Genomic DNA, 23288 nt, shown 5'->3' with positions numbered 1-23288 from the left:
CTTAAAAAGCAAGATGTTATGGGAACTGGTAGACAAACCAAGAGAAGAGCCTACAATTAGGCTTGTGTTATATTTATATATAGATGGGATGGAAACAGACACATTTCAATCATTTCATGTTGGTTTCAAACTTTCAGTGGAAACTTAAAACTACGATCCCATATATATTTCTATGATTCACTATTATTTTGGAAAATAGTTGGTTTCATGAATACTGGGCCTAGAGAGGACCTGTTTTTCCTGCTCTTTCTTCGCTTTGGGGTCGGAGGTCCTATGGTTAGTATGCTGAGAAACCTTTTAAATGCCCTTATGTGATAAAGGGCTCTGAAGCTGTAGCTGTAATGCTTTCATTAAGAACAGTTCCCACCAAAGGATCAGTCCAATAGTACCACTCACTGGAATGCTTTCATTATCTAAAATAAAGAACATTTCCCACCTATTAAATGCCCTTAGACTGTAGCTCTGTATGCATTTCACGCTGGGTGATTCCTCTAAACAATGACTCAAACAAGTAGACATGGATAATTTGTCATCTGACTTCTTATTGAAGGTGATTGCTTCTGCTAATGTTCATTTGATTTCTTAAAGTAAGATGGGTGTGTTGAGATTTCGCATGAATTCATTCATACACGCAGACTTTTAACCCTGCATTTACCAAGTAAAAGAGGTAGTACTCTGGCATTGTAAGGTTATAAATGTAGCACCTTGATTCCTAAATGGTTTCCATGAGAGCAAGAAAACCCACATAAGAGAGAGAGGGAGACTCTATTGCCTCGTGGTGTAATAAACAAGAACTCTTCTGTTATGTTTTAAAAAACCAATATTCCAAATTTATTAAAATAACCATCAACCATCTTTTTGTAAAAGAAAAGGAGAGGGAATCCATGAAATTAATGAAAATTCTCTTTACAAAACCCTTACAGAAGAAAATTCCAAGAAAAACCTGATTCGGAATTCCAATCACCAAACATGCCTGCCACATGCATAATACATTTGGTTGTTCTTGTTACATAGATAATGGAAGATACAGAAGAAGAAAAAACAGTTAAAGGGCACTGTCAGGGCCATGAGTCCGAAAGACAACACCATTAAGAACACCTTGATCCGATGATTCTTTAGCACAAGCATGGGATCTCCGTTTGCCTCACGATGTTCTACAAAATCAACAGTCCTGATTGCACACACATGTCCCTGCCTGACACTAGAATTGATCATCACCATTGATCATGACGGTTAGGATCATATTATCCCAATGGTAGCATTTCCCTCGTGATTATGGCGATCTGAATGACTTTAGCCCCATCGATGGTGGACCGGCTGACCCGTTCACTAGTGGGCCCACACTGTTGATGGGCCATACGGCAAAAGCCACAGGACAGTAGATCCTGGTCGACACATCAGGGCCATAAAATGGATAATAAGATCAATCTGGGTAAATGTGATGGGACAAATGGAACATACAAAAAACTCAAATTTTACCACTTTGCCCATAAATTGAGACCCAACAAATGGGCAACAGCCACACAGAGACTTGGGTGCATGCTTTTTTTGAATGGTTGCCTAGGGTACATGCTGCAAGTCTAATGTTCATAGTAAACACTAGTGAACTGTAAGCAAAATAAATTCCCCATAATCTGCACACCAAACAATATATACACAAATGGTTGGATAGACAGCACAGGAAAATGGGGCAACCATCAATCAATCTCCCACAGGCTTACATAAAATACTACCAAAAGGAAGCACATAGAACAGATAAGAAAGTGAGAATCCTAGAGAAGGTCACTTTTTTCTACTATATGCCTCTCACTCATATACAAGTTTCAGTAGAGATGATGTGACTGGTTTGGATATATACCTTCATCCAATTTTCCATCCATAACCAAAGGTGCGGGTTAGAGAAAAACATCCACTGGCACAAAGGAGCTAAGCTGAACTGGAGTAGGAAGGTATATGAACAGGCAAAGATTCGTAAAATTGCGACATCAGAGATGCGAGTTGACCATCCAACAAAGCGAGTTGACCATCCAACAATATTCAACATGATAACAATGGAGTTCGCTCGCATACTGGATCAGTTATTGCGTCAGCCATAATGTCGCGCTTGCACAGAGGGCAAAATGTCCCCCACTTTTTCAGCCATGCGTCTACACAGACTGAGTGAAATTCTGCAAGGAAGTTCCATGAAGTGTATCAAATGAATCTATATTATAATATCGAATAGGCGAATAAAAGTGTTACAAAATTAGAAAATTCAGCTTCTGGGATGCAAAATATGCCCAAGATTAATAAAAGTGCATAAACAAGTTCATGTAAGGAATGAATATCAAGCCCATGGTTTGATATTTCGGTTTCGATGTTGGTTTTGGCCACAACCGAAACTGAATTTTTTCGTGTTTCGGCCGAATTTCGGTAAAAAAAAATCGAATTTTACCAAACTGAAATTTTGGCAAAAACTGGAAATCTGAAATTTCGGTACTTCGACCAAAATATAAAACCATGATTGGGGCTGCTTACCATGTTGGCAGGGGAGGACTTTCAGAGTTTCTCCATTTTTGTAGTCTTCTAGACAAATGGAACACGTTTCTGCTGTGGGCTTGCAATCTGAGCAAGAGGTGTTGAATGTGAAGCAGGGGAGAACATCAACTATCTGACTATTTATAGTTGGAGGAAAATGATGGGGGGAGGTTGCTTGCTGGCGTGCCCTTCGGTTTCGAGCAAAGAAAAAGATAGCCAAAATGGACATTATGATGATAAGAGAGATTAGGGAAATGACCAACACGGTCCAAGCTGTTTCGTCTGATAAATAGTTGATACAGCATTCACCTTCTTCGCCTCTAGCAAGCTTACGTAGTATCTCCCCTGCTGCCTTTGAAATAAAAACTGCATGTACCAATATGCCCTCGGAGTCGCCAATCACTAAATTGAAGAAGGTAACAAAGTTAGTGCAATAGAAAATGGGGATATCACAGCACAAAGTTCATTAGCTATCAGTCAGAATGATAAAACACTTTCTACAACTTGACGAAAGAGCCAAATAGTTCCATCCCATTGGCACTCACATGCACAGATGAATGTGTTTATGCTTGAGGCACCCATTATTACAAGCAAACATCCATATTTTAATTTGTGTCTTTGTGAAGCCAGAGAGTTAATGGACTACAAAACAAAAGAATGTTTCACATCTTCAAATTACCAGCAAGAATGAGCAAAAGCTTTAGGATTCTGCTGCAATATAATGTCCAGAAGAGGAACTTTTACTGTTCGTAAAAAAGTGCATGAAGGTATTTCAGGTGTATCATGCTTTCATCATTGATGCTTTGGTTCATGACGAGAAGATCTCTTGGGACTTATGTTTCTGCCGCAATTTTTTGACTGGGAGAAAGACATGTAGGGGAGGACAAATGAACTTGGAAATGGAATTCCACTAGGGCCTTTATTGTGAAATCGTTCTACCACAAGCTACTTCTGGCTTTGCATGCTTTGCCAGTGAACAGGATATGGAGGATTGCCACTCTGCCTAGAGTTTGTGGTTTTGGTTGGATCGCAATCCTTAACAACATTCTGACAGTGGATCATCTTCATAGTATAGAGGTTCTCATTGTGGATCACGATGCAATATGCAGAGAAGCGGGGGAATTAGTTGACCATACTTTTATTTATTGCAGGTTTGCTAGGGAGATATGAAGCCACACCTTGTCTCGCTTTGGCATTTTGTGGGTAATTTTTCCCCTTGGCCTCAGAGGGGTTGAATATTGTGGAGCTTAATATTTTTGGCAAACATTTAGGGGATTTGGAAAGAAGGGAACAATCCCATCTTCAACAACAAAGTTAAAGCAGCTCATCACATTTTCACCAAGGCTCAAGCTTGGGCGAATGTGAGCCCTCAATTTAGCGGTATCACATCTTATGAGTTATGCCAGTTTTGGAAAGAGAATTGCCACATCGAGGAGAAGAAGACCCCTCAAATTCAACTTTGATGGTTCTAGCTTGGGCAACCCGGGCCCTGTGTGTTTCTTGGGGGGGGGGGGGGGGGGGGGGGGGGGGGGAGGGGAATGATTCTTAGAGATGGTGCTGATGCCATCAAGTGGGCCTTTTCAGGCCCAATAGGAGAAAAGGATTCTAATGAAGCGGAAGTGGAGGTGCAAGGAATTAGATTTCGATGTCTACAAAGATGATGTTGTAGAGGGAGATTCTTTAAATGGTATTAGATGATTATCTAACAAATCCTACCCTTGGAGATTTTCCAATAGGATAGAGGAAGATTAAGAATGAATTAAAGGTCATATATACGATTCAAGCATGTGTGGAAATCGGCCAATCGTAATGCTGACCAGTTAGCGTGCTTTGGAGTGGCTAGGATGAGCATGGAACTTTTTTATTTCCTTCCTCACTAGGATTGAGTTTCTCCTTTATTGATAGGTTTAATTCTCGTTTCTTTCTTGTGCTTGTTTCTGTTGGGGCTCTAGAACCATCTCTATCTTGAGCTTTGTACTTCTATTCTATATTTCTATCTATAAGATCTATCATTGCCATTACAAAAAAAAAAAAAAAAACTGACCATATTAAGTGCAAGCAATTGATCTGTCTGGTTTCATTGCTCAAGTATACGACTTTAAATACTGACATAATGACAAAAGCAACTTCACTTTGCAGGTCTGCTTAAATTATTCAGCACCCTACCCTCCAACAATTATCTTCTTCACCCAACCACTCAAAGAGATGTTTTTAAGCTGTAGATCGATTTTTCTTTCGGTCAATTTGGCCACGTATGCCAGAGGCCCTTTTCGCTGTAGTCCAGCGGACCACCTTTTGCCAGTAAGGTTCTCCTGAATCATAAAGCATCTAGGCTAGAAGCAGCCTTATCTGGCAACCAGATTACAGCCAATGCAAGCACCTCACTGTAATGGTAACTACAATTAAATTAGCTACTGTAATAGGCATTCCAGCCATGCCGGTCCTCATAGACCACATGGCAGTCTCTTGAGTTGAATGACGGCTAAAGGGATACGCACCATGCTCGTAAAGTTATTATACACAGTGCTCAATAACTTGCCAAGTCATAAGGGAATCTACTCCAGTCATTACGTAACTAATGCATGGTGAAAAAATTAATGGGAAATGGTTAAAAATGATGAAAAAATCAGAAGAGATGAAAAATATAAAAATAAAAAACAAAGGGAGTGTTCGGTGAGGCTTCTCATTCTCACATATAGAATCGGGTTCATGAGAATATCATTACTTAGCCATGCAAAACCAAGAAAGAGTAGAAACACACTACGTGGGTTGTGTCTTTTGAATTAGAGTCTCTCGGTTTTTTTTTTTTTTTTTTTTTGCTTTCCTCATTTTCTCACCTACACAATCAGTAAAAAAAACATTTTAAAGATGGTAGCCGAACACGCCCAAAATTGCTAGAGACCTTGACATGAGACAACAGCCGGGCTGGAATAAAGACTGCCACTGTGGCCTGCATGTGTAGCCGTGTAGGTGGTGGCCATCCCGGCTCTGGGGTCCTCCTGTGGTGTCATGCCAGAACTTCTCTTATATAAAAGGACCTTTTTCTTTTGGCTTGGACTGTGTCGTATAAGAATTTTTTATTACCAAAAATTCAGCAGCAAAAATAAACTTGTAATAAATTTTTACTTTTGGTTTGTGGCAGTGATAGGTTGGGTGAGTTTATAATCAATCAGCAAGTCAATGGTCAAATCAGCCCAGTCAATCATCAAGTTGGAGGATTTCCCACCCTCCTCTATTGACCAACCGTTTTTTTTTCAAAAGGGTTATGTTAGGAACCTAACCAATATGCCAAAACTTCAGAGCTGAGGGAATGTGTTAAGCTAGGCCCTTTAAACCTATCCCATACCAAGCTGCCCCCCCCCCCCCCCCACCAAGTCCCATACCTAGGAAGGCCCCCACTCAAGACCATAACATTCTACCACGCTTTTGCATCCTCCGACCATGACGGCCCACTCTATGACAGCTTTCACTTTGGCATTTTTTTTCCAGGTAGCCCTTTCCGCATGTCGCCCTTTCCAAGTAGTCCTCTCCACAGGTTGCCCCTTCTGTGATCTTGATGGAACACGTTAGGCTAGGCCCTTTAAATCTGTCTCATACCAGGCTGGGTCCCACCTAGTCCCATACCTAGGCAGGCCCCCACACAGGACTGTAACAGGTTCCTAGGTGTTGGGCATTACAATTAAACTGACAAAATTCTAAGCTACCTGTACCAAAAAAAAAACCCTTACATAGACTAAAGAGGGTCTCAAGCTGTCACCACGCATATTCTGAGGGAAGGCATATCTCTCAAGGCAGGCGCGTATGTTGGTGGTACCCATGGGTGGAAGAAAGACTTCTTATCAAAAGAACAAGTGTAATTAATTCTTGGATCATTCGAAAGACTTCAAATGGTCTAGCTTTCATCTAAAAGCCTCTAGGAGGAGGTTACTTGGGCTCCTGACAACTCGGGACTATTCTCCGTGAAGCGAGTCCGCTACTTCTCCATGTGTAGAGCAGTTCTTAATATTCCTTTAATACAGGATCCGAAACCCTCTTCGTAAGCACTTGCCTTTTTATGATTAGCGATGCAGGATAAGGTTCTTATGGTAGACAAACTCATATTGAAAAAAATTAACGTTGAAACATTTCACAAGAGCAACTCTTTGAGAAATTCCTCACTGAGAAAATATACAAAAAAGTGTTCATGAGTCGACTATGAGTAACTTAGGTCGGATAGGTACTGAATGTATCATTAGATTTAATTTACACACCGTAACATTGCCTTACTATGGTACTTTGTGAACAAAGGGTTCTTACGATTTTATGAAGCAGAGGTGAATTAATATCCTTCTACTCCCATGAACTTTTGGTTTGATGTTCTTATTGCAATATTGAGAATTAGGTTCTTGGGTTCGAGTTGCGAGACAATCAAATTTTATACATCAGTCTTATGGCCTAGAATTCATGTCATAGAATGCTTAACCACGAAATCCATAACATATTTCAGCTTCTTTTCTGACATATTAAGTAGTGATAGCCAAACAAAAACTATATGTAAGCAAGCCATACCACATGGTCCACAACTACTCATTCAAATCAACCATCATATTGTGTTTAACTCTTAGAATTTATTGTCGACTCACGTGCCCTGCTGTGTCTGACACGACACCCGTGTCCACACATGTCGACACTCATTTAGACAACTCGTATCCACGTCGAAACTGGACATACAAATCCATATCCACAAATCATGATAACATATACTTTCTATTTTAGCCGTGTCCCTGTTTCTAAAGTCTGGGGGTTTGCCAAGTCCAACACTCCGTGTTCGTGTCGACACGCGACACCCGTGTCCATGTCCACAAATCATAGGTTTAAATCTGATCCAGGCGGCCCTAAAATACCCTTTTTTCCTAAAATGAAACAAATTTTATATCTCAAATAGCAGCTATAACTACAAACTATGAGACCCTTTTCTCAGCCAATCCAAGTCAAAATTGAGAAGACAAAATGAAAGAAAACTATTTACCATACTACGATACTTCCATTCCATTTCCATATATATGCAGAACAAAACACGCTACAATCAAAGCTAAAACAGAAACCCTAGGGACAACAGCTAGGGTTAGAAACTTGCTAGAAATTAAAATACTGTTCACTTGATCATCATACACAATACCACAAAACCCACAACTACTCACTCAAATCAACCATCATATTGTGTTCAAATACGATCCAAAAATGGCCCTAAAATACGTATTTTTTTCTAAAATGAAACAAAAGCTATATCTCAAATATGATCTATAACTACAAACAGATAGAGTTAGAAACTTACTAGAAATCAAATTACTGTTCTCTTGATCATCATACACAACAGCAGCACGAAATCCGGCCTCTTGGGCATTCCTGACTTTCACCTCAAAAGTACAATTACCCCTTTCGATCAAAGCGAACCGCACACGATCCGGGTCTCCCGGAATCGGGGCATTTTGTAGCGAAGAACAAGCGTCTAGAGGATCCGATACATACAAAGCTCCACAGATTCCAGAACTATTAACAGCCACAGCTTGAAAATAACAAAAGAAAAAAGAAAAGCCTTTCTTAGATTTCCACTTTGTGTTCCTCTCAAGGCCCAGTTTGGATTTGCAAGAATTTTCTAGAAAAGTTTGAAAAGAAAAAACATTTCTAAAATTTCCTACTTTTTTACACACAGTAAAAGATGAATTAAACTAACCTTATTTAATTTCTAATTAGTTGGACCTTCAATCTATGATAATATCATTCTAAATTAACCATAATCATATCATTCTCCTCTTAATTGTAGAGAGAGAGAAAAAATGTTCCTAACAAAAAAAAAGTCAGAATTGTTTTCCTTGCAATTCAAACATGGCCTAATTGAAGAGATTAAGAAAATTAAATGATGTTTCAGCTACAATTTCTTTTCTTTTACTTTTCCTTAACAAAAAACAAAACCCAATAAACAAAACCCTAGAAACAAAACCCTAGAAGCAACGAAGAATATGAAAATTGGATCATAGAGAGAGAGAGAGAGAGAGAGAGAGAGAGAGTTACCGAATGTAGCGGGAGCGTCTATGAAGGAAAAGGAGAATGATTTTCCTTTCAATTGAACGATTGCAGAAGACAATGGAAGGAAAGAAAAAAGGAAAATGAAAAAGAAGATTAGGGTTTTTTGGTAAGGGAGATGGGAAAACAAATCTCTCCACATGTCGGCTTTTTTCTCTGTCTCGGAAGCTGACAAAATGGGAAATGTTTCGGTCTCTGTTTGAAGATGACACAATCTTGCATGTATTTGAGTTAGAGCAACGAGTGGGGCCTAGCTTTGGTTAATCTAGACCGTCCATCGTAAAAACTCCTTAAATATGAGCAATGAAGGTTGCAAGGGCCCTCTTTATGCAAGGGCCGGAGAAGGGCCCTTCTTGAATAGATCCTTGTCATTTTCAAAGTCAGTTGAGAAACTGAATTCGGTCGTACTTAATGACTTGATCTATTTGATAAATTTAGGATTTCACTAATTCTTGGATGATATTACAAGAGGATCACTGTGTGCTTATATAGAGCACTTACATGATAAAAATAGACTCAAAACAAGATAGTTATCGAGGGGAAAGAATCATAATCAAATCTACTTTCTAATCCCTCTTGCTTGCCTCTTCTATTTATTACTTTATTTATCTAGTTGCTTCAGTTAGCCAACTTACCCAATCTACCTCCAAGATGATCCAACGGTGAGATCTTAACCCAATCCAACCGTTAGATCCTACGTATTCTAACATGTCCCCTCAAGCGTATATGAATTGAAAATCGATATACTTTTGAAAATAAATAAAAAATCCCAATACAATAGAATTCGCCAAATTACAAATGTAATCAAAATCAACCTATTCAATGCACACTTCCAAAAGTCAATGACGCAGATCCTTTGATGAAGATTGATGTTGCTGCCAATGATCATTGATGATGGTTGCAGGAGAAGATGCCACTTGTTGATATGTCACGAAGAGGGCTTCCAAGCCAATAGATCAAAGCTTCCATGAGGCTATATGATACTTAAGTCTTGATGGGCGAGTAGAAATTGGACATATGGACCAATGCCGTAATATGCAAGAATTGGGTCAATATGAACCAATACCGAAATGAGCAAGAATTGGGTCACTACTGACCAATGCTGGAATGAGCATGAACTGGGTCATTATGTACCAATGCTGAAATTGGAAAGAAATGGGCAACAATGGACCAATGACGGAATAAGCAACAGATAAGAGAAGAAAAAAACAAAGAGATGGGCGGCAATGATAGGGCAACAACATATAGATTGGGAAAGAAAATTTTAAGAATTTTGGGAGTGTAAGACCTTTTTTTTTTGAGTTGATATCAATTTGGGGATTTCACATATGGGGGTTTCGCAATAAAAGGATTCAATTAAAATTAGGATGAAAAAGGGTGTTTATATCAATTTCGAGGAGGATAGTTGGATGAGGACAAGAAAAGACTTATGCATCAAAAGATAAGGGGTGCTCTTTTGGCTAAGATAGGAGGGATGGGTATAAGGGTGTCAATTTTGGCTCAGGCTCGGAAGCTCGGCTCGAATCCTCAGCGAGCCAAGCTCGTTAAGCTTAACGAGCCGAGCCCGATTTAGGCCAGGCTCGGCTCGTTAAGAATTTAATATATTTAAATATATATATTATATATTAATATATACACTAAAAGGGTTGTCCAGGGAGTGAGAGGGGGAGGCAAAATATGTCACTTCATTTTAGGAACCCCATTTGTTACTTGGACCACCCCCCATAGTGTAAAAAAAGTAGTTAAATTACACTATATAGGGCTGTCTAGGGAAGATGAGGGGTGTGAACTTATTATAACCCAAGCTTGGTAAGGCTCGCGAGCCTAACTGAGCCGAGCCGAGCCCGAGCCTGGTTCGAGCCCGAGCCTGGTTCGAGCCCGAGCCGAGCTTTTGAGCTTAACAAGCCGAGCCGAGCCTGGCCAAGCTCGGCTCGGCTCAGCTCGTTTACACCCCTAGATGGGTAAGCGGGGTTGGGCTCGGCTCGGCTCAGCTCGTTTACACCCCTAGATGCGTAAGCGGGGGTTGGATTTTTTTGCTTTAGATGAGGATTGAAAGTGACAGGTCAATAGAGGCAAGAGACAAAGGTGGAAATAAGAATGGAAAGGAGGTGTCTTTGGAAAGTAGGGTGCTATTTCTTACGGCTTTCCTTCCCGTCTAATATCATGTTCCAACTGCAAGCATCTGTCTTTACCTTTTTTGTTTTCGATCTCTGTTTATTTTAATAACCCTTGCCAAGTGAAACTTGCTTCATGAGACTTCATGCCACATATCCATGGGCAAAGCAGAAGCGTTGCAATACCACCGCTATCTTTCTTTGTGTGAAAATCATATGGCCATACGAGAAAAACCTTGCCGTTGGAGACGGGCAAACACTGAGGATTTGCGGAACGGAAAAGTGGCTCCATCGGCCTCCTCTAGTCGAGTGGAGTTACCCACGGCAAGTAGAAAAAAAATTGATGCCAGGATGACTGCTGATCTAGACATATAGGGAGATGAAGAGGAAAGGGTGGTAATGGGAAGCGGTAATTACGGAAGCGATGGCTACCGGCGGACCGTTAGAATGCCCGCCTAACGCGGCCGAAGAAAATCCTTGTTGACTCGGCGCGGACACGGTTGACGCGGGCAAGAACGCGGTTGACACAGTCAAGTCAGATGACTCGTTATTTTTTATTAAAAAATAAAAGAAAAAATACAAAAATCCAAACCCAATTATGTAGGGCCCAACAAATGAATGGTTTAGATCATCCAACCGTGTGGGAGCACGGGGCTTTAGATTTAGGGGAGTGATATCAGCAACACCATGATTTAATAAGGGCGGTCATAAATTCACCCCCTTCTATTACAGTATTCACCCCCTATTTTTTAAAATGGGCTGTCCAGCCCACACCATAGGATGATCCAAATTGTCCATTTGATGGGCCACAATCTAATTAGGTTGTGCCCCAAAAATCTTTTCCATAGGATGATCCTAGCTCTCAGATCAATAGAGAAACTCCATATAATCAAGCCTCTATAGATCAGACGGCTGGGATCATCCTATGTAAATGATTTTTGGGGCACAACCTAATAGATTGTGGCCATCAGATGGATGGTTTTGATCATTCTAGTGTGAGCTGGACAATCCATTTTGAAAAATAGGGGGTGAATATGGTAATAAATGGGGGTGAATTTATGACTGCCCTTAAATAATTGCACAAATCCAACATGTCTTTTCTTTTCTTTTGAAAAATTGGGAGTTGCAATAAAATTTGATACCTATTTAATTTAAATTACTAAACGACAAGATGAGTCAAATGACTATACTGGTAGCAAAAACGAGGCACTTTTAGTGATGGGAAAGAGAGGATAAGACAGAAGCAATAGAGGGGCTGCCATTACACTGCCTAAAAAAATAATAATTAAATAGCGCATTGCTTTTGCGTAAGTGATGTATTTGCCCTCATGTCTTACTTCGACACCACTTTTTGTTATATTTTTTTACTATTATTTAACATTAGAGGGGCTGTCCCAAGTAAAAAAGAAGGCCGGATATATCGTTTACTCCATCTTCTTCTTCTTCGCAAGTTAGGATATACAGGGTTTTTCAGCAGCAAATGGTGGGAGTTCGAAATGGCCAAGACTCACCGAGTCTGGGACACCAAAACGCGGCCATTGCAAATGTGCGTCGACTCGGCCGAGTTTTAAAACACTGCTACCAGCAACTCCAACAGCTTAACACTTCATGTCACGTGTGGCCCCTCTTTCTTTGGGTTGGCCTACACGTGGCACATGTGGCCCCACTTTTGAGTTGGCCATCGCATGTGGATTTTTATTTTCTATCAAGGAGGTTTGAACCTAGGCATTAGCTCTAATACCATGTGAAACGACCAATTACTCCAAAAGCTTAACTGGTTGTTTCACATGTGGTATTAGAGCCAAAGGTCTCGAGTTCAAACCTCTCGGATAGCAAAAATCAACATGCAATGATCGGCCCAAATAACGTCTTTCTCCAGAAGCTTTAGCTATTGGAGAAACTAGTTTGTTTAACACTATTCATGGGGCCTTCTCTAGCCCTTGCAAAAAGAGGGCCCTTGCATCTATCATTCCTCGAGTATATATTCTTAGGATTTTTTATATGGCGCGGCAGGTAGATGTGCCTTTTTGGCAAGAAACAATTGGGCCCATCTTATTCAAGGATGTTCACCATTCATTTGTTGGGCCCAAAGTAAATAGGCTGTTCACCAAAAATCATCTCGATTGGATGATTCTAACCCTTTAATATTTGGAGGGATGAGACCATGCGAGGCCTTTTGGATAAATGGATTTTATAATCCAGGATTGTAAAATCCTCCATTTTACAAGCTAAAACTAGATTTTATAAGCTCAATCCTACATTTTCCACTGCTTGGTAAACAATCTTGGCTGAAGTTTGGATACGGATATTGCTTGGGAATTCTTTTTCAGCATTCAGCACAGGCTCTGGCATAGCTACCTTGCTAATGCATCTGGTGGTTCAAAAGTTTAGGTAATTGGAATGGTAGAGAGCTTCAAACGTTCTAGTCCACATTCAGGAGTCCATTTTTGCAGGATAAGGGATCTACCCCCATAAGAGTTTGTATTAGATTCGAGGACATGAACACAATCTTCCTCATTCGTAAATTTAAACAGGAAGAACCCATTTGCCAATGTGAACATTTGAAAATCTCCTTTCAGGCTCGCTTATGAAGGCCAAGAAATACGGTTTTTTCCCCATAAGATAACTAACTAAACAATGAGACCATTTTTCTTTTGCAACCTCCACAACCTCATCCTCTATCAAAGTTGTGAGTTCCTCATCTTCCGAGCTTACTGGTTCAAAACAAGGAAGCAGGATTCTTCCCTGGGAGCCTTCGATTCCCGCTCTGGTAACCCTGGTTCAAAATAATCCAAACTAGTGATAATGTTATCTTCTTTTGGACTGGAGGGTTATGATCATCCTATAGAGAAGATTTCCTGGGCACACCATATCTATGACACACCCTATCTATATCAGGGCCTCAACAAATGAATGGTTTCGATCACCCAAATAATATGGGCCCCACTGCATTTTTGGGCTGCACTTCTAAGCAAGGCCTCCATGGTATAATTTCCTTGAGTTAGGTCCAGATGGTAGTGTTTGTACTGGTAAGTCATTAAGAAGAACACCCAGGGACTTTTATGTCATTACACATGCCGTATATTTTAAGTTCTAATGATGTATGGCCGGCCAATACCCAAAGCTTTCTCCACGTCACAGCCAGAGAAACATCCAGTAGTAACTTGCCACGTGTACTTTGTTACGTCTTAGCAAAATAGAGATCCAATAACAACATGCCACGTTTCTTCACGGGTTTTTCAGCCGTCCGTCAGATCGTCCACGTTGGGAATCTTAAGTAAATCTCAACCCTAGATTTCAATCTAAAGGTTAGTCAAGGTCTTTTGCGAAGACCTCTCTCCTTTCTCCGTCTTGAGAAACTTTGGTATATAAATGGAGAAATGAAGAAGGAAAGATAAACCGAAGAAAATATAATAAAATCACTCTCCATCTCTGCATTGTAGTGAGACTGTGAAGATAAAAAGATGAGGAAATGGACGGTTTTTGCCGCTCTCCTTCTCTTGATTCTCCTCTCTCTTCTTCCGGATCAAGGTAAGCTAGGTTTTTTAGATGCTATTTTCCTCTTTTTTAAACCAGCAAAGCTTCGATCGAGCTCTGAAAGCTCGGAAAGATTTTTCATTTTTAAAGTTTTAGATCCGTGTTAGTTTCTGCATTAATGATTTCCTAGATCAGAACGATTTGGTTGAGTGTTTGTTTTTTTATTGTTTTGGAAAGATTTTACTTTTTTAAGTTTAGATCTGTCTTAGTTTCTGCATCTATGAATTACTAGAACAGAACGATTTGCTTGAGTGTTTGCTTTTTAGTGTTTTGGAAAGTTTTTACCTTTTTAAGTTTAGATCTGTGTTAGTTTCGGTATCCATGAATTACTAGATCAGAACGATTTGTTTGAGTGTTTTTTAGATGCTCTATTTTTCAACCAGCAACGCTTCGATCGAGCTCTGAAGCCTCGGAAATATTTTTTCTTTTTTAAGTTTTAGATCCGTGTTAGTTTCTGCATCAATGAATTCCTAGATCAGAACGATTTGCTTGAGTGTTTGCATTTTAGTGTTTTGGAAAGATTGTACCTTTTTAAGTTTAGATCTGTGTTAGTTTCGGCATCCATTAATAAGTAGATCAGAACGATTTGCTTTGAGAATTTTTTTAGTTGTTCTTTTTTCAACAGCAAAGCTTCGATCGAGCTCTGAAACTTCCGGATGATTTTACTCTTTTTAGAATAGATCTCTGTTAGCTTCTGCATCCATGAATTACTAAATCAGAACGATTTGCTTGAGTGTATGTTTTTATTTTTTACATCTTGTTTAGTTTTTTCTTAAGATTTCCCCCTTTTAAGTTTATATTAGATCTGTGTTAGTTTCTGTATCCCTGAATTCCTAGATAAGAACTATTTGCTTGAGTGTTTGTTATTTTTTATATTTCTTGTTTCATGTTTTGGATCTCTCAGATCTGACACTCTTTGTCTCGTTCCGGATTTTTATTTTGTGATTTTTAGGTCGTAAATTACATGCAAATGCTGAGGAAGATAGCGATTCGGAAGATCTGGTGGATCCGCCCAAGGTTGAAGAGAAACTCGGTGCCGTTCCTGGTGGATTATCGACCGATTCAGATGTCGCTAAGAGGTGTGTGAATCTTTTTGTGTGTTTTTTCTGTGGATTGAGACTGTTCTGTTGGTTCTAAGGATATTTGGTAGTACTAGTGTTGTAATGCTGGTGAAATGGAGACTTTCCTTTGCCTTTTGGTTTTCTTCTTTTATCTGAAAAGTTAGGGTTTGGTTCAGGGAGGCAGAGTCGATATCTCGGAAGTCTCTTCGCAGCAACGCCGAGAAATTCGAGTTCCAGGCGGAGGTTTCTCGCTTGATGGACATCCTCATCAACTCTCTTTATAGCAACAAAGACATTTTCCTCAGGGAATTGATCTCAAATGCTTCTGATGTAAGCATATTTTACTACCTTTTTCTTTGTTTCTTCTTTTACCTTTATTTATTTGAATGAGATTGATTCTAGTGAAGTTGGTTTCCTTGTTTTATTAGGCTTTGGACAAGATCAGGTTCCTTTCGCTTACAGATAAGGAGATTTTGGGGGATGGAGATAATGCGAAGCTCGAGATCATGGTTAGTGATAGCTTTGGTATAGTTAAAAGAAAAAAATGAAAATTCTTTCTTTCAATGTTTATTGTTTGAAAGATATGGAAAGAAAATGTTGTATGGATCTTTTAAAAAAAAAAAAAAAAGGAGTGTTGTTTGGATCTTATCTCTGAGTTTGTGATATTGTGATATAATGCAGCTTAAATTAGACAAGGAGAATAAAGTGATTTCTCTTCGTGACCGAGGTATAGGAATGACGAAGGAGGATTTGATCAAGAACTTAGGAACCATAGCTAAATCTGGAACTTCAGGTATTGTGGCTGTTGTTAAGCTCAAAAAAAAAAGAGTAGAATCTATACTTAGATATGAAGTGTTTGTTGTATTATTTTAAATTTACTGCAGAGAAAAATATTTAATTTTAACAAACACTTGCTTTTTAAACAGCTTTTCTGGAGAAAATGCAGAAAGGAGGTGATCTTAACCTCATTGGTCAATTCGGAGTTGGGTTTTACTCTGTCTATCTGGTTGCCGACTATGTTGAAGTTATTAGCAAACACAACGATGACAAACAGTAAGTCATGGAAGGCTTTCATTTTTTCAAGAAATTTGTTTTTTGCTTCTCGGTGTTGTGGGAAGTTTATCATTATTGATATCCATTTGGATTTTTTTTTGGTCTTCCAGGTATGTGTGGGAGTCAAAGGCTGATGGAGCCTTCGCTGTTTCTGAGGATACATGGAATGAACCTCTAGGACGCGGTACTGAGATCAGGCTGCATCTCAGGCAGGAAGCTGAGGAATACTTGCAGGAAGATAAATTAAAAGTGAGTATCTTAGACTTTTGATTAAGAGGCTTTTCATTTTATCAATTTATTAATTATGATTTTTATACTCTTAGTCACTAGCTCAGTGGAGACCTTGTCGGCCAGGTTATTCAACTCAGAATAACACTTCATTTACTTCCATGACAGGAATTCACATATTATGAATTGGTCCTGACTACTTCATGAAAGTTCCCTGAATTAGTTTGGTACTTAGACTGGGAGTTGTTTCTTTTTAGCTCTGTTTTTTCCATAGAAAGGAAAGTGGGGAGCTATAAGTTGGTAAAGATGGGATCATTGACTTTCTAAAACAGAGTTCAATATCGTATTACTTAACACTAAGACATTATCTTTGCTATTCTACATAACTGACCAAATGGGCTATAAGTTGGTAAAGATGGGATCATTGACTTTCTAAAGCAGAATTCAATATTGTATTACTTAACACTAAGACATTATCTTTGTTATTCTACATAACTGACCAAATGGTTATGTACTTCAAATGGACTTTTAATAACATTCGTTGTACATGCTATCCATTTCTGATCTATCTGCATTTTACTAGTCAATAGAACACTTGGTCATATTTTCTATTGAAGTAAGGAAATCTGCAATCTATTTTATGTACCAAATTGCTCCTGTCCCTTATATTGCACTCATCCGATATATACCATCTATCTTTAACATTTATACTACCTATATCTATAATTTATTGACGAAACTATTGTAATTGCCCTACTTAATAGAATGCTTAAGATAACTTAAAATGTTAAATTGAAACGATGAAAATGCCTCTTTAAATGACCAAAGTGACCTTGCCACCTCTTCCCTCCCTCTATATCCTAATTTGTAATGGCAAAACCTAGAGGGATAAAATCTTTTTTTTAATAAAAAATATCCTAAGAAAGTAGGAAAATTTAAAAAGGGGATTCTCTTCAAAACCTAACATTTTCTTTAACAAATTTGCTGTTTTGATTGTTATTTTTCTTAAAACTTTTAATGGCATCATGCTAAAGTAGTCTTGCCAAGGTTACAACATGCAATTGCTAAAAATTTCTTTTGAGCCCTACATTCTAATAATAGTTTTAATTATTTTTGTCCCATGATTCTTGTCATCTTCGTAGGAAGGACCGAAGGACATTGGCTGCCTTAAACTACTAAAAGGCTCCCTTACGGAAAACTCATTCACACTTATATTAAATTTTCAAAATTTTTTGGATCGTAATTATCTTTTATTTGGGATTGGGATACAATAGTTCTTGTTTGTACCTGTTAATTTCCTCTTGATTTTAGCCTTGCATATGAAGAAAGAGAAATGCAAATGGAAAAGTCAATATGGGTTATAAGAGTTAGATGAGAGTTGGGGTTATTATTTTAGAGAATTTATATGGTGGTCGACCGTGAAAACAAGTACAATAGCGCTAGAGCTTGGATTGAGAGCAGCCCTCACAATGTCTATTCCTGGTTGCTTCTCAAGAATCAATGCCTTCCAGTATCCTTCAGAAACTGACCAAAAGGTATGCAGATTTCAAACATTCTGCATATATGACTTCAAGCCGCTAATATAGCTCGCCACCATTTGCTCCACTTTCAACCAGCTGATAGATTCTGTTGGTACCAGTCCAAGAACTCTTCTACAAACAAACTAACATGGAGCTTGGGCATCTCTCTTCTCAGTCCGTATTTCCAGTGATATTATCTCTTTCACTTATGTTCAGTGGAGCATTAGCTCACATCCTATCATGGAAAGGGTTCACATGGGTTTATCTTCCTCCGCTTCCTCTTCTTAGGCTTACATTTCCAAGAAGAGAATCTGGGGTGGCAAGTCTTCGACCTGTCTACGAAGCGTGGTCAGTTCTTCAACCCCTGCCATCCGAATGACGTGAGCGCTTCTCTTTCTTGGTGGCATGATCGGATTACCATTAGACAAGAACAATGGTTCTGATACCACGATGCAATATACTGGCTGTGTCCGAAGCGAGAAAATAATATACGCAAGCACAAGATAAAAATTCAACTTTTCATTTTCATGTAGCGAAGGAATAAGAAGTTTCTTGATTTCAAGCAAAATAAAACAATAGCATAATAACAACAACTTTCTTCACTGTTTAACTCTTATAATTCATATTAACTTTTCCTAAAAGAATAGAGTAAAAAGCTCCTAGCTACAACTCTTTCCTAGAGACTAGACATATCTTCCCGAGAAACTAGGAGTGATAATGGGTAGATAGACTCTTATAAACCAGAAGAGCCTTAATAAACGAGGCTCTTGTTAAAAGATAAAAACAAAGTCTTACTAGATAAAATAAGCCAAAGAAAAAAAGGGCTCTTAAACTCCTATTCCTATTATTTAGGAGTTGTTTGTCGTGAGAAAGAATCATGATAGCTCCCTATTCACGATAACGATTCGGTTTGCGGATATATAGCTTGTGAAGTTTCGTGTGTAGAAATTCTTGAATTCAACCACTATTTGCTGGATTGCATCAAAGACCGCAGTCTCGTAGCGCAGAAAATGCAAGTGTTTGCATTCAGATTCTTATGTTATTCTTACATTTTTTCTCATTTAAGAGAAAAATGAGAAAAAATGGCAGCGCTGCAGTAGTTTCAATCAAAATTTCCATTTTCCAAACATCTACTTCCAACCACATACATCTGAATGTTTGAAAACCTTGTTTTATCTTGCTAGGAAGTTTTTGAGAACTTCTTTTCTCCCAAGACTGAGCTATGGCTATAATGCTTATGCTGGTGAGCAAAGATCGGGGGTATCCTAGCTGTGATTTGTAGGGTAGATCCCACGCACCCTCTACAAATTGGGAAGAGAAGCTTATTAGTAAATAGTAACTAGGGTAGCTTCTCTAAATATGTTTAACAGCGTTATTGGGGGACCCTATGTCTCTGTTTTATCGATCTTGAAGGCTGGTTTGATTTGACTGTCGGAACCAGGGACTTGCACAGTGATGATTATTTTGCTTTTTCCTTCCCCTGGTTGATTCTGATGTATATTTTATGAACTTCCTCCAACTATGATTATTTACAGCTAGCTTGCAGGGGCCCATGAAAAACCCTTGGTAACCTCTGCTCACTTATTAGAATAATTGTGATTTCTCAAAATTGTCTTTCCCACTTGGTAACATCCATTCCCTACTTTTGTTACTCCACAATGGTAGTTCTTGTTATAGAATCAGCAGTTGGTTTGACCTTGGATCAAGGATTGTAAATTATACCTGCCCCCAGTTGCTGGCAAAATATTGGATATGGTGCATGTTCTGAGTGATTAGATCTTATTATCTTATTTGTAGTGTTTAACTAACTTGAAAATAGTGCTATAGCGCTGTCATTTATTGCGCTAAGTTTTTACATGTTATTATTTAGGTTTTGTTACAAATGTTCTCTCTGGTTGTAGGAGCTGGTGAAGAAATACTCTGAATTTATCAACTTCCCCATCTCTCTCTGGGCAAGCAAAGAAGCGGATGTAGAGGTTCCTGCAGATGAAGAGGATTCTACTGAAGACGAGGAAACATGTATAATTTATATTAATATTCACAAATTTAGAAGATTTTTCATTTCTAAAATCATCATACTTTTTTTGATATTTTTAACCACTGAATAGTTTTTTTCGTACGTTGCTTTACCTTCTGCTCACACTTTATGCTTACTGCGAACAGCTGAAAGCAGTCCTTCCGAGGACGAAGAAGTGGACGAGGAAGATGCTGAGAAAAAGCCAAAGACAAAGAAAGTGAAGGAAACAACTTATGACTGGGAGGTTTTGAATGATGTGAAGGCCATATGGCTACGCAGTCCAAAGGAGGTGACTGATGAAGAGTACACAAAATTCTACCACTCTATTGCAAAGGTGAATTGCTAGAATCCATGCTTATAAAAAAATAATAGGCACAGAAACCGTTTGATTATATTTGAGGAGAAAATGTCTTTTAATAGCTTCCAGATTAATGTTTCTCAGCACATTATTTTGCTTTGTTTCATCAGGACTTTAGTGAAGAAAAGCCATTAGCTTGGAGCCATTTTACTGCTGAAGGTGATGTAGAGTTCAAGGCTGTTCTGTTCGTGCCTCCTAAGGCTCCTCAAGATCTGTATGAAAGTTATTACAACAACAAGAAGTCCAACTTGAAGTTATATGTGAGACGGGTCTTCATCTCAGACGAGTTTGACGAGCTTCTACCTAAGTACCTTAGCTTTTTGACGGTAATCAGAGGCTCTTCATCAGAATTTTAGAATTCGGTTCAGTTAAACAAGATACATATAGGGGTTTGGTTCCCAATGTGATGAATTTTGGAACCTTAAGCTTGTGTTTTTCTGGTTTATGCAGGGTCTTATTGACTCCGACACATTGCCACTTAATGTATCACGAGAAATGCTTCAACAGCACAGCAGCCTGAAGACAATAAAGAAGAAACTCATCCGCAAGGCACTTGATATGATTCGTCGGATTGCTGAAGAGGATCCTGATGAGTCTAGTGACACAGATAAGACAGGTACAATACTACTGTTGAGAATTTGAGATAGTTATACAGATTTTTATACGCTCTTTTTTTAACTATAAATATCACTTTAGTCGAATTTCTTTTCCCTCTCTTATTTATATATTGTTGGGACAGTAGACGCTGAGAAATCCTCTGAGGATGATGAAAAGAAGGGGCAATATGCCAAGTTTTGGAACGAGTTTGGCAAGTCTGTAAAACTTGGTATTATCGAGGATGCAACTAACAGAAATCGTCTCGCAAAGCTTCTCAGATTTGAAAGGTAACTTCTTGGTTTGTTTATTCACATGATAGCATGTTGTAACAAAGTATTCAGAGCTGCTATCCTGATGGTGTATGCTTTCTAGAAGGATGATTTACAGAATATCTTCATTGTTTTCTCAGTACAAAGTCTGATGGTAAGCTAGCCTCATTGGACCAGTACATCTCGAGAATGAAACCAGGGCAGAAGGACATATTCTACATTACTGGGACGAGCAAGGAACAATTGGAAAAATCCCCATTCCTTGAGAGGCTCACCAAGAAGAACTATGAGGTATAAAGTTGGCCATATAATAACTTTCTCCTATCTGTTCAAACATTTGTGCTCAGATGTAATTCTTTTCTTCAAGTTGGAGTCTTCAAAATATGCAAGATTACTTTGCATGTAACTGCTGATTTTGCTGAACTACTAATTTTTAAATCTCTGTTCCATTGGCTGCTTTATTTCTGGACATATTTCTTTCTTGACATCTCACTGATAGTCCTTTTCTTTTTAATCTTTATCATTATTGCAGGTCATTTTCTTTACAGATCCAGTGGATGAGTATCTGATGCAATACTTAATGGACTATGAAGACAAGAAGTTCCAAAATGTGTCCAAAGAGGGCCTAAAACTTGGAAAGGAATCAAAGATCAAGGAAATCAAAGAGTCCTTCAAGGAGCTGACCAACTGGTGGAAAGATGTGCTTGCAAGTGAGAATGTGGATTCTGTGAAGATAAGCAACCGTCTAGACAACACCCCCTGTGTTGTGGTGACATCGAAATACGGATGGAGTGCAAATATGGAGAAGATCATGCAGTCCCAGACACTTTCGGACGCCAACAAACAGGCTTACATGCGAGGCAAGAGGGTGCTTGAGATCAACCCGAGACATCCAATCATGAAGGAGCTCCGTGAGAGAGTTGTTAACGACCCACAGGTATAGATTTCCTCTGAAATATGAATCACTATTTGAGAATATAATTTGGGAAATGATATCAGCACAACCGTGTTTTAATAATTGCACTAACTCAGCTTGTCTTTTCTTTTCAAATTGGCCTGTGATAATTTTTTGGGAACCGTATTAATCTGTGACAGCTCTTTTAATAATTAAAAGACAAGATGAGTTAGTGCAATTATTATAACATGGTTGTGCTGTTATCATTTTCTTATAATTTCTAGGGTTGCTACTTGGGTCTTTTACTGAACAAGAATTGGAATCAATCCGAACCCAACCCAAATTTATGTTAAAAGCTCTACATGAATTCCCAAAAATGGTCTTGAATTACAGTTTGCACACCTAATAAATTCTGTTTTTTTTCTCCAAAACTCTTGATGCAATTATGGACTGCAGGACGAGAGTGTAAAGCAGACAGCACGGCTTGTCTATCAAACAGCGCTGATGGAGAGCGGTTTCATTCTTAATGATCCAAAAGATTTTGCCTCTAGCATTTATAATTCGGTGAAGGCAAGTCTAAAAATCAGCCCTGATGCAGAGGTGGAAGAGGAAGTTGAAGTTGAGGAAGAGGATGCAAAGGAAGCAGCAACTCCAAAAGAAGACAATGCTGATGAAGTAGAAACAGAGTATGAGGTGAAGGACGAATTGTAGTTTTTCTGAAAGGTTAGCTTTTCTCTTTTCAAAGATTTTGATAGTGTCTCCTTAGTAGAGAACCCAGAAAATGCTGCTCACCTTTCTGTTCAGTTTGTGATAAAACAGATAATGGATGACTTCTATCACTGTAAACGAAGTCTAGTCGCCGGATTTTTTAGAACTCGGTTGTAGTTAAAAGATTACGGATCAAGCAGCGTTTAAATCTATCATGCAGAGCTGAGTTTAGTTTCTCATTTGTCTAATGTGCTACTCTTTTCATGTTGAATGGAAATAACTTGTAGAAGTCGAATCAGTTACAAGAGGAGTGTGTTTTGTCAGTCATAAAGGCAACAAGATCGAGCAAAT

The 23288-nt window shown here is 38.8% G+C and overlaps 2 protein-coding genes across 3 annotated transcripts; one reads left to right on the top strand and one right to left on the bottom strand.

Annotated features, from left to right (window-relative positions):
- Window positions 1-1635: 1635 nt before the first annotated feature.
- RMR1 (receptor homology region transmembrane domain ring H2 motif protein 1) lies at window positions 1636-8797 on the bottom strand. The gene is made up of 4 exons (XM_077375230.1): window positions 8569-8797; window positions 7832-8062; window positions 2518-2919; window positions 1636-2168 (listed from the first exon to the last, which is right to left on the bottom strand). Exons 1-4 carry the CDS (start codon window positions 8720-8722, stop codon window positions 2038-2040), a joined length of 918 nt encoding a protein of 305 aa, XP_077231345.1. The 5' UTR covers window positions 8723-8797; the 3' UTR covers window positions 1636-2037.
- Window positions 8798-14067: 5270 nt separating this feature from the next.
- On the top strand, window positions 14068-23242 carry SHD (Chaperone protein htpG family protein). Of its 2 annotated transcripts, none has more exons than XM_077375351.1 (15): window positions 14068-14225; window positions 15184-15310; window positions 15469-15622; window positions 15721-15801; window positions 15974-16085; window positions 16219-16345; window positions 16456-16594; window positions 19995-20112; window positions 20257-20444; window positions 20579-20794; window positions 20919-21084; window positions 21211-21352; window positions 21475-21625; window positions 21867-22271; window positions 22686-23242. In XM_077375351.1, the coding sequence occupies exons 1-15, from the start codon at window positions 14159-14161 to the stop codon at window positions 22938-22940; spliced, it is 2448 nt and encodes an 815-aa protein (XP_077231466.1). In that variant the 5' UTR covers window positions 14068-14158; the 3' UTR covers window positions 22941-23242. The 2 variants fall into 2 exon arrangements, with proteins under 2 accessions (XP_077231466.1, XP_077231465.1); XM_077375350.1 differs by having other exon boundaries at window positions 21208-21352.
- The last annotated feature ends 46 nt before the right edge of the window (window positions 23243-23288 follow it).

Source organism: Tasmannia lanceolata, unplaced genomic scaffold (genome assembly GCF_043159265.1).
Source record: "Tasmannia lanceolata isolate RefF3 unplaced genomic scaffold, GAP_Taslan_0.1 ptg000048l, whole genome shotgun sequence".
NCBI lineage: Eukaryota > Viridiplantae > Streptophyta > Magnoliopsida > Canellales > Winteraceae > Tasmannia > Tasmannia lanceolata.
Note: the sequence above shows the minus strand (reverse complement) of the source record. Positions and strands in the feature narration are given on the sequence as shown.

Bases quoted from the DNA above. Each gene is read 5' to 3' on its own strand.
- SHD (XM_077375350.1), top strand. From the start codon at position 14,159: ATGAGGAAATGGACGGTTTTTGCCGCTCTCCTTCTCTTGATTCTCCTC. The intron at 15,802-15,973 runs GTTAGTGATAGC...GATATAATGCAG, and splicing joins ATGCGAAGCTCGAGATCATG to CTTAAATTAGACAAGGAGAA. The intron at 20,795-20,918 runs GTAATCAGAGGC...TGGTTTATGCAG, and splicing joins AGTACCTTAGCTTTTTGACG to GGTCTTATTGACTCCGACAC.
- RMR1 (XM_077375230.1), bottom strand. From the start codon at position 8,722: ATGTGGAGAGATTTGTTTTCCCATCTCCCTTACCAAAAAACCCTAATC. The intron at 8,063-8,568 runs GTAACTCTCTCT...GTTATTTTCAAG, and splicing joins AGACGCTCCCGCTACATTCG to CTGTGGCTGTTAATAGTTCT. The intron at 2,169-2,517 runs GTAAGCAGCCCC...ACTTCCTTGCAG, and splicing joins AGTCCTCCCCTGCCAACATG to AATTTCACTCAGTCTGTGTA.